General features: G+C 42.0%; 1 protein-coding gene across 1 annotated transcript; it reads right to left on the reverse strand.

Moving 5' to 3' along the window:
• Positions 1–1674: 1674 nt before the first annotated feature.
• On the reverse strand, positions 1675–11519 carry CAV2 (caveolin 2). Its single transcript, XM_065643650.1, has 3 exons — positions 11248–11519; positions 10863–11050; positions 1675–3768 (listed from the first exon to the last, which is right to left on the reverse strand). Exons 1-3 carry the CDS (start codon positions 11395–11397, stop codon positions 3618–3620), a joined length of 489 nt encoding a protein of 162 aa, XP_065499722.1. The 5' UTR covers positions 11398–11519; the 3' UTR covers positions 1675–3617.
• Positions 11520–11783: the final 264 nt, after the last annotated feature.

Consider the following 11783-nt stretch of genomic DNA (forward strand, 5'->3'; position numbering starts at 1 on the left):
CACTGGTAGAGTGTCTGGTGTTTGACCTTGTTCCATTTGCATTTTTATTTAAAAAAACCCAAACCACATGTATTTTTCCATGTATTTTTAAAAGAGAGCTAATACAGCTTAACAGCAATAGTTTTATCTCTGCAGGTGGGGGAATGATCACGCCCTGTAAAAATAATGCACTTACCATTCTTTGGCTTCCACTAAATATGAGTGTGTGGTCTGAGGTCCCAGAGCTGCAGAGATGTTCTCAACTTTTCAGTCAATGTATGCCTAAGTGAGCTTTTTGAATAGGTAGGAAAAGGCTCCTCATTTACTAATATGTTGAAGTTTCTGTTAAGAATGTATTCCAGTTCGCATGGTGAACAAGTAGGGTAGGGAAAGATAAGATACAAATATAAAAGTTAAGAGTCAGATTAGAAGGATTTTATGAAATAGCTCTCATAAGGAGGCAGGTTAGATTTCTTTGTGAATTAAACCAAAAAAGTCCATAATCGCAAATATGAGGTTAGTTCTTTATGTTAGTTGTGATCTTAATGAAAAACAAGAAGCTGAAATATTTTGCGTGACAGAACTGAATCTTCAGCTCATGATTATAAATCTAAGGTCTGCAGAGGCAGGCTGAAATCAGAACATCTCACACTTGTTATTTATTTATCCTCTTAACTTTACCATGATGATGGAAAGTCTACTCTTGTTAAGAGCAATAACATTTTCCCCATCCCACAGAGGGGAATAAGATGTACTGAAGTAGATGACCTGAATTAGGTGTAAATTTTCCTACATTTGTTCCAGACAATGAGGGTAAGTTTCTGGACTCCCTTCTTGCCTAAATTCTCATTTGTAAGTTGCTGTTAAGGGATCAGCTGGGATGGTTTGTCCACATCTCAAATGAATTGGAGATGAACTTGAGGAACCTACCGCTACATCAAAGCTCACGGGTCAGTGCCAGTTCCTGTTCTGTCACTGCTGCCCAGCAATGCTGTGAGCTACTCACCACACAAGTTGTGGCAGAGCTTTGAGATATCTGTCAGAACTGTCAAATCCATAAAATCCAGAGAATACTTGCTAGCCAGAGCTGCCTGGGGCAGATTCACACTGAAGTATTGAAGAGTCTGCATTTAGTCATGCTTCCTTCCACACCTTTCATGGATGGAGTAAGCATATTTGCTGAGCATCTAATATTTTACCCTAAGCCTAACATGCATTTGGTATTTTCTTATAGTATCAGCACATCTGTTCCAAATAAACATACTGCTACAAAATATGTAAGAAACTTATAGCTTTAATTACAAGCTTGAGTCTTGTAACAGCTAGAGAAATGGTGAAAAGAACTAATTAATGACAAGCCTAAATCAAAATAAGAACAAACCGAATAATTCTACTTGATTGTCTGTGGTAGCTAGAGCCAGATGACTTCAGTAAGCTATTTAAGAATGCATTTAGCCAGGAGTGCATGACCTAAAATCATACATTTTTTTCTCTAAAGAATGGCCTCAATCTCAAAGTTTGGATCCAGACCCGAGTTCCCTCAAAGCTTAGGCTTTTATAGGGCTCCTTTTAGACACAAGGACTAGTACTGATTGATTTTTTTTTTAAATGAATTCATCAAAGGGATATTTTTCTGTGGAAAATATCTTTGTGAAAATCTTTGGATGTTATAAAAGAAAATAACTCTCAAAAGAGTTCAAGCCTAGCCTGACAATTTTTTTTATTTTCAAAAGAGATATTTCCATTTTTGACATAAGAAAGGTATCTTGAAGAGCACATCTGAACAGCAAGCTAACTTCTTGCAGAAGTAAAAAAACTCCAGAGAAGTTTCCATGGGTACTAATCACTAAGATCCAGTTTTCAAAAGCTATATGAATCCCTCTCTAAATGGCACAAATAGCAAAAATATTTTTAACATACAAAGATGTTAAGGTACAAAGTATATACAGTGTCGGCTAGCTTCTGTAGGCCAATAAGCAAGAAAAGGAAAATTCTGCAGCTCATCTGTAAAGAAAGCATGCACCTGTAAAAACAATTAAGCATCTTTTTGAATGTAGCCAAAAGTCTGCAGAGAGACCTGCTTCAGAGAAAACAGTCATTCTGTATGGGCTTAATTACACACAGAGATACATCATTTTCTGCTGTAAATACATTAAATGCAGTTGATAATAGTGGAACTGTCTTGATGCTCATCCATTTCTTTTCCCTTTCCCATATTTTGGAAGAACTGCATAGTATTCTATGCTGTTCAGCATTTTAAGAGCTTTTTAAAAAGTTGAGAAATCTGACAAAGTGAAGTTGAAAAAGCTAATTTTTTATTATTTCATTATGTACTTCTTGTTTGATATCTGCGACATGGTTTTAGAAAATAACATTCTAAATCATACAAATATTTTACAATTGCAACTTATCAGTAATTAAAGAGAACAGCAGCATAAGCCCATCGGAAGGCTAATCTAATTTTAATGTACCTCTGCATATGTTTTGTTATTCTGGTTTACAAAGGCATATTAGGTGCAGAAGGAAGAAGGGCTTTTTTTTATGGGTTAGGCTTTGAAGTAGTAAATAAGCAACATGGACAGTCAACAGGTGAGGAAAATTAGACAAGGATACCAATTACACTCACTCACCTTCTACAAGAGCTTGCTACATAGTTAAAGTGCCAGCATAGTGTCTATTGTTTTAAATATCACAATCTTCATACAGAGAATACACAGAAATAGGCAGGGTTGCAATTACTACACCCCGTTTTTAATAAAAACTATTTATCATAAACAGATATTTCCAAATCTTTTGCATAGTCTTATAATATTTGCTTTTACATACAATCATGTTTAATTAATATACTAGAATTGCACAGCAACACTTAAAAATCTACATAATTTAGAAACTGAAATTTTAGTTATCTGAAGTAATTTTTGCAGTGTCTCACTCTTGCTGCCTATTGGTTAGAATTCAAATACTATAGAAATAATGCTTCAAGGAAAATCAATCGAGTGCCATTTACAAAGGTACAAAATATACAGCAAAGTTAACCTCTCATTAAATAAAATACACAGATCAGCTGATGTTCCAAATCATTAGCTAACACCTTATTTTAAGGGATAAACTTCCAGGGAGCTTTTTCTCCCCAATATAGGAGAATTACCCAACAGTTCCTTTCTCTATATGCTTATGCAATGAGTCACATTCATTTTAACTGCTGATAATAAAGGGCCGAAATGATCCTTGGTGGACTTACTGTAAAGTCAATGGGAAACCCTAGAGATCTGTTTCACCTAAGGTATCACAGCCTATTTAAATATTTAAAGTAATAACACAAACCTTTATCACCCTAATGGCTGTTGAACCCCCACAAGAATTCTCCTGTAATCTAGCAACCAACGTACCATTAAAATAAAGTGTTGCCAACACACTCCGCATTCACTCTGTTGTTAAAATAGTGAGCTATGAAAACTGCCTACTTATCCTTAAACTGATCTCCCTGAAAAAAACGAGTTTTAGAAAAAATAGCATGTTCCCACTTAAACCAGCCATTGTAATTTAGCAGTTTGGAATGAATGGTAAGTGCTCGTATGTTAGGTTAGCAAAGAGGTATAACACCAGCTATAATTACAGCAGTGTCGCATCCCTGATGTTTACTCTTGGTCCAAGCGTATGTTAACCATGGCAAAGCATCGGCCTATGCTCTGAAAGAATGGCACGACGAAAACATCTGTCAGACTCTTCCACACAGTTTGCACCGAAGGCAAGACCATGAGACAGGTTTTCACGAAAGGCACCACAATCCTGTAAAAAAGAAAACGGCAGATTTGAAAACTGCTGCTTCTATAGCACAGGGAAATCAGGGTAACCAAATGCAAATGTGAGACATTATGGAAGAGGAAGTGGTTTTGTAACTCTAAATAAGTTCATTTTACACTCTTGCACTCATTCTCCATCATTTTCATTCACTTACAGCCTCACACCTACACATGCAGAAGCATCGTGATGCAGGTGGTCCTCTGGCCAGGATCATTTGTGTGCAACACAGGGGACAGGAGACACCGGCTTTCTCTTCACCATGTCTCTACTTTTTCTTAATTGGAAGTGCTAAGCTAACTTTTGGAGATGCCTTTTATGGGGCTGAACTTTTGCTGTTCTCTCCCTGCTGCTGGAAGGGCTGGAGAATGGGAGATGCTGCAACCCTGATGCCACTCCATCATGGCTGAGGAGCAGAGTCATCTGCTAAGGACTCATTTGCGCTGTAGGCATATCCCAGCGTGGGTCTTCGGAGCTTAACAGGAACACCATGTTCCCCAGCTAGATCAACTATGAACAGTGCTCTTTACAATCTGTTCTTGCCCTGCTGTCTCTCTGGGTGTTTCTTGTGCCCCTCTCTCCCTCACACACATGCAGAGCACACCTGCACATCACCAGCCCCTTCTCATTCCTATGGACCTAACATCGCTGTTACAGGTTGCTACAATAAAACAGAAACAGTAAAGCAATGTGTGGTTACATCGGATTACTGTAGTATAGACACATGCTGACCCTCAGGAAAATGGGACCTTGCTGATACTGTGAAATTTTTCATTTGTGGGTGAGAAACTAAGGTGGAATGAGGTCACAACTCCTGGTCAGGGGAAAGATCTTTTTATTCACTTAGGGTGCATACTTGAAAGTATTGTGCTTTCATCTCCTGAGCACTAGGAACCATCTGGGGATGCTTTCCATATGTCCCAATTCCAAAGCAATGTCATTAGTGGGGCCTTAAGCCAAGCACACTAACAGTGGGGGCGAGCCCAAAGTGCACATATGGGCAGCTCATGAGGGCCAGTGGATACATGATTTTAAGTTATTCTCCTGTTTTAATCATTTACTGGCCAAAACCCCATGTCATTTCACTAAGCTGGATGTTCTTATTTGCATACAGACAAATTAAATGTATAAATAATTTATGTAGTAGTGAAGTGGTACTAGAGCAAGGTTTTAACACAATCTCTCATGCCACATATAACACATGTATGTCCTAAATTAGGTAGAAGCTATAGATTCTCTTGATAAAGATAACAAACTCTGTTCTAGTTTGCTGTTGCTTTCAAAATTTAAGATCCCAGTCTTGCATCCACATAATTCCACTGCAGAACTCTCACTGACTTTGAATCGGAATGACAGGAAATATTTAATTTACTGTCTCATCAGAAGTCTGAAAAGTGTGTAAGTATTGTGCATTTCCAGTGAGTACTGCTCAGAATAACAAAGTAGAAAAAAACATTGTACATTTTTAAAAAGTTGAAGCTTCTCTGAAGAGTCAGAATGAATTATTTTCAGTGTTTGCCTAACCAGATTCTCAGTTTTTATCGTACAATGCAAGGCATATACTAGCATGTCTATGCTGCACTCTGAGCTAACCCAGATGGATTTAAACAAGAATAGTTTTTCTAAAACCTTCTCTTCTTTTGTCTCTGCTGAAACAGCTAGTAATATACACACCATATAGAACTGTGAGCATTCCTGGAATAATGTGTACCTAGTTTTAAACGGAACTCAGTAAACTATGTGTTTTATAGCCACCTATAGTATCACTGCATATAGAATGGATAATTTCTAGAGAATAAAATCAGGACTTCATGTGCTAGAATACAGTTGATAAACATTAGTAATGCAAAGGGAAAAAACCTGGTATTTCTCCAAGCAACACAGAGAAAACACCAGAAATGGCTACTCAGCTTGTGTTGACTTCACCCCTTTTCCATTTCAGTTAGTTTATAAAGGCTGTGTCACTGCTCCTTTGCTGCCATCTAAAATTACTTTGGCTGGCATTTTTTTTAAAACCTAACTGAATTGCAGAGAAGCGGAAAAGCTGACATTTCTCTTGGATCATACAAAATTCAAACTAAACAAATATCACACTCCGCAGAAGTTTCACAGAAATTTGTAGTGAATCACCAGGATACCATTAGGGAACTGCTACAACTGCTGTGGAAGTCATTGACACAGTACCAGAACTCAACCTCTTTTGATAATGTTAAATAGAATAAGTATCAAAATGTTTTGGTAATGCTTTCTAATCTTTGGTAGTGTTTTACAATCTTTTAACAGTTGCCATCCAATTTTATGGAATTGCACGTGAAAAACAATGTAGGAGGAAAAACCCTGTAGGAGAATATGTGAAATGTGCTAGCAACCAAAGCTAATTAATGTAAATAACTTTCAATTTTAAAATAAAAGTCAGTCTATTAAGACAACAATCACTCAAACACCTTTCCTCAGAGAAGAAAATCCTTTACACCTAACAAAGAAATGAAAGCTGTTTTCTAACTTTTAAAAAATGTGACTGTATCTTTATACATATCAACATGTATATAAGTACACATCCTGTTCTGCATAGTTTATGTTATCCTACCACGTGGTATTTCCAAATCGTCAGGGGATGTGATGTGCCTTCCATGGACTGACCCAGCACACTTTAAAAGTAAATAATCAGGCACCATTAGAAGCCATGCATTTGTTTTTGTGACCTGTCAGAAACATTACTGTATACATCCTTTAACTCCCACTGCTGTGGGTTTACCCTGTCTGCATTTCTATTGACAGAGATGGTAACTGCTTGCTTGAGTAATGTCTGATGGTGGAAGTAAAGTCAGCGTATCCCAAGGATATCAACATTTACTGCAACACTGGTACTACTAGTGTTACCACATGGTACAGCACTGGGAAGAAAATCAAAGCTCTGCCGAATTTGGCATCTAAGCTGAAGCATAGCCAAGGTATTTCAGCTACTGGTATGACCTTTCACTGAATCTCGCTATGCATATATGTCATAAAATACCCATCCTTTCACTAAGTAGAAGGAATGACCTCTTTTGGGAACTGCTGAAGTGAAAAGGAAAAAATATCCCATTTTTTTCCGTCCTATTCTACTGTCTCTTCTTTCTGTTCAAGGCATGACATCTACAAAATTATACCCACTAACATTTCTCACTTTTACTCACTTATTTTCTGCTAATCTCTGAGAAAACATTGTCGAGAAGCACATACCTCTTTGAAATGGCAGAGCACAATTTAAGTCCCACTGATAAGGGTATTTTCAGTTCAGAGCAACTCAGTTTTTCAGACTCGATCAATATGTTTGGAGTAGTCATTCACTATTAATTCAAATTCCTACTTCAAAGTGAAGAATCACATCTTCTCCCGTAAAGTTTTTTCAAAATGGAACCTCAAACACACCTTAATGCTGTTTTGCAAATGCTATACCATTCAGTGGTTAAATTATCTAATTCCAAGTATGTACATGTACTACAACATGATTTTGACTTAAAAGTCTTGCATGGCTCTACAATACTAGCAAGCATTGTGAGCAGATGGCTAAAGTTGCAGAGCTTCTTGTCGAGTCCCATCAACCCTTGGGATATTTATGAGTGAGGAAAGACATGACCATCAAAGCCTTCCAGGACCCATACATGGTACATGAAGTGCATTAACACCAAACCTTAGATATCCCAGGACCTAGGTAGACTTGAAAAGATAAAACTAACGAGGAAGCAAGACGACACCCACCTTCTGCCTCTTCAGAAGCCAAGGGATATATACCAGACATGAATGAAGAGACATGAAGGCAACAACAGATCATAAGGTGGGTCTTCATGGCAAAGCTGTACTGTAGTTTATTTTGATTTCAGAGAGCCAGTACGGAGACAGTTTTGGGGTTGAGTATGATAGCAATAAATTATGTACATGGAGTTGTGGAGAAAGAGGTGAGAGGCGATGCATGTCCGTATCTTCTCTGCATGTAAGTCCCTGGCTACGTCTTAGCACTGTGAATGGAAGCTCAAGCTGAGAGCAGCTCCAAATACCTACTGCTCCAGCTGATGACAAGAGCATAAAGCTGGCTGAGTCCTTGTGCTTTAGAGTTCACCTCAGATCCAGGACTCACATTAAGGATCCTCAAATGAACCACTGATTCTTAGCATAAATATGCAACATACCTCAACACCATTCAGTCAAGACTACGAAAAAGCATATATGAGATTCAAGTGTTAATTTCCAAGAGGTGGCAAACACGTGGCTTGGAACAAGAACGAGTCCCTGATCTATAATAATGATTTTGCATGTGCTGCCTGGAAAACCAGCAGTGTTCTGCTCATGTCCAAAAATCAATTACCTTAACAGCCTCAATCTAAGGACATGTTTAAAAGCTTGCTAATATTCACAGAAAGATGTTCAAACTCAGTCTGACAAATTCTGCTGAATTCTGTCTGTAGTGAGAATGACAACCATCAGTAAAGGAGAAGAAATGTGCAAAAGTAGCCTTCCTTGAAATGGCTTTTTTGTAGGTCACCGAACTGGTAGCTGGCACAGTTTCAGTCCATCAGTATTTTTTACCAGGTAGTGTAAAACTGGATTCTGGCTCAGGCAGTCAGTTGGAGAACAGGAACAGAATATGCTCCATGTTTAGAGATAAAAATGAAAATTGGAGTGTATTATTACGTATTTCTTACTCAGCTTTCTTTGTGTTTTCCATGAAGTCTCACATATTTGCTTCATTCTTTAGCAATCTTTTTGCTGGCAAAAGACAACACTTACTATCAGGTATGAGGGGTACAACTCACGAGGTGTCCTTGATGCATGAGGAACGCTGAGCCAGACTTTCATGGATTTTCAGCATGCTGACAAAAGTGCAGCAGCATGTGTGACGATCAACAGAGCTTTGTGCCCGAGCACTTCCAAAAGTTGTTGAAACATGTTCGAATTTAGCCTTGGGAAAGGCTCCCCTGTGACAGATCAACATCATCATCTCACTGGTTTGGATGAGGAAAGTGAGGCACAGAAGCTCTGATAAGCCCTCCTGCAGGCAGCCACGTGCAAGGGTGAGCCCAGGGTTTTCCCATGATGTTTCAACAGCTCTAGACAGAATTATAACAGAACTCCCTGTCACCCACAAAACCAGGAGTTACTATCTTTTTCAGACCCAATGGGAGCAGTACCATGTGTTTAGGGTCTCTATAAGGGCACTGCTCCTGTGCTACCCTCTCAAATGCAAAAACGTTGAACCCCTTACTCCCAAGAAGTCTAGAACATGGAGAGCTGCAGAGAAGATGACTTAGTCTCAGTGTGTTCCACCTTTGTGTTGGAACAAATCCAGCTTGTGGCTATAGGAAGAGGAGGCTGTGCTGGCCTTGGATGGTAGCACTGGATGGGGTCCATGGGAGTGCAGATAGTTCTACTGAGTTATGTGATTCTTTCACACCCATCCCAGGCGCAAGGAAGATCAAAATGAAAGATCACTTCTGTAGTGGGAAAGAAAAGTAGTTGTTGGGGAAGCAAGTGTGTTCACAGAAAGTCAAAGGAAATTTTTCAAACCAAGTGCCACATTCAGACAGTACTATTTCAGATGTACTGAGAACCCACAGTTCCTGAGAGCCACTAGGGACTACTTGCATAAATATAAACCGACCTCTGAGGCCTGGTTCAGTGAAACTCATGTCTATGTATCCAGGCTGTGAAATCCAGATACAAGATTGTTCTGAAGCACAAAAACTTACTAGAGTCTTAATAAACTGGGCAACAATGAATTCTTCAGAGATATTCCACCACTGGAAATCTCTATGCCCACCAAACCCTTTTGCAGTAACATGGTACAGTACAGCACAGTGACAGCTGACAGACCTAAAATTCTGGGCACACTATACAATGTTCATAATTTGGAGAGCAGCAGGTGGGCTGCTCTAAACTACACTGCAACTCCTTTAGATATTACGCGAACTTTATGCTCCAAATTTCAGGTTAATCGGTTTTTGAAGTAACTCATGACAATGTCATCAATACAAACTTCCATTCCACTTCTGAAAACTGAAATCTGCACCCAAAAGATTGCAGCCACAGGTTAAGACAGCCAATGTATTCCTATTGCTTTGTTTCTCAATTTCTGGATTGTATTTTGTTTTCCTTAACAACTTCTTCATGGTTCCAGTGTTACCCAAGCCAAATGAGACTGCCCAAAACCCATATATACAGAATATCCTGGTTTGCAGGAATGACGTTGATAATCTGTATTCACCCCTTCCTTTGCAGCCTGCTGGATTCTCTGCTCTTTCCTCAACCTCATTCTTTTCCCTGCCTTTCTTCCTTCTCCACAGTCATCTGCCTTTCTGATCTCAAGGTACTCTTGCCTGATATTTTGCCGGTATATTGTGTTTAAAGTACACCAGGTTTGTTGAGACTTGGAGGGCTACTGTATTTGCCCGTGAATCTGGGCTATGGCCAGAAGCAGCTTTCCTGAGCTCAGTGGGGGTTCTTTGCTTAGGTAGAAATGCTTTGGGGCATGGCACCTAGAGATGGCCATGCACCAGATGCAAGGCATTGACAGTAGATTTTGTGTCAGTAGCAAAGAAAGAGTGAGCTGGGCCCTCAAAAGCTTTCTTCAGTCTGTGAGAAAAGAAAGGAAAGAGGTAACCATACTGAGAAGATGTCAGGTTGAGTAATACATCTGCCCAGGACTTCCATTTCAAATAGACATGTAACAACAACTAGCTTTAAAACCAAACCAAATCAAACCAAACCGAACAACACAACAAAACAAGCAGTCACTATTTTTACCCAAGAAGCCAGCCAAGGCTGGAATGCATTGCAGTAGGTGCCATACAAATGGTAAAACAGGCTCTCTGCCCCAAGAAGCTTACACAGACCTGACAGCCTGCTGGTAAAAGCAAGACCAGGAACTGAATCACAGAGAAAACATTTTAATTTCTCTCCCTTTAAAAATAAAACAGATAACATAAGCTGATCTGGCTACCTGTTGTAAAGACAGTGATCAACAGTTTGGCAGCAATGCTACAAGAGGAGAGTTCTGCTGAGCTGCCTGCAGAGCCCACGCACCGAAAGCAACGAAACGCACTTACCAGATGTGCAGACAGCTGAGCACGGCAAAGAGGATCCCCACCACCAGGGCCAACGGTATGGCCAGGACCAGCGTCAGGAGCCTGTAGATCAGGTACTTGCTGAGCTCAAAGAGAGCGTGGCTGCAGATCCAGACTTTGTCGAAGGAGTGGGTTAGCTCGGGCTCCGCGATCACATCCTCGAACTCCAGCTGGAACAAGTAGCAGCTCTGCCGTTCCGCGGAACTGGGACGCGGGGAGCCCGCCGGGTACCCCCGCCCGCCGCCCCGCCGAGAGCCCCGGCCCGGCCGCCGAGCCCGAGTCCCGGCGCCCGGCCCGGCCCCGCCCGCCCCGCGGCCCGGCGCAGCTCCCGCCGGGCCGGGCCCCGCGGCCGCGGTTTGGTGCGCACCTGGAGGTGGGAGTTCATCCCGTGGGGGTCGCGGTCCAGCTCGTCCTCCGCGCACTTCTCCGCCTCCGAGAGCGCGGGGCCGCCGCTGCGCGGGAAGTTATCGTCGTCCATGAAGATGCGGGTGTCCGCCTTCTCCGTCTCCAGCCCCATGGCGCTGCCCGCCGCTCCCCGGCGCCCGGCCCTGCCCCGTCCGCTGCCGCGGCGCCCGCGGCCCCGCCGGGCTGGGGCGGAGCGGGGCTCCCCGGGACACGCCCCGCGGGCCGCGCCGGGGCCGGGAGCCGGAGCCGGGGGGAGCGGCGGGATCGTGCGGCGGGGGGGACGCCGCGGGGAGCGAGGGCTCCGGCGGCCGCAGCAGCTGCCGGCAGCCCACCCGCCCTTCGGCTGGGCCGGGCCTTCCAGCCGGGCTCCCCCTCCGGCTGCCCGGAGCCCCCGGGCGGTTTGGTTTCCCCGTTTATCCGAAATCCCCGGCCGGCAGGTCCCGCGCTGCTCTCACTGCGGCCTCGCGCTTGACTGACATTTCTAGGAGCAAGCGTTTG

This window comes from Caloenas nicobarica, chromosome 1 (assembly GCF_036013445.1).
Source record: "Caloenas nicobarica isolate bCalNic1 chromosome 1, bCalNic1.hap1, whole genome shotgun sequence".
In the NCBI taxonomy this organism is placed as follows: Eukaryota; Metazoa; Chordata; class Aves; order Columbiformes; family Columbidae; genus Caloenas; species Caloenas nicobarica.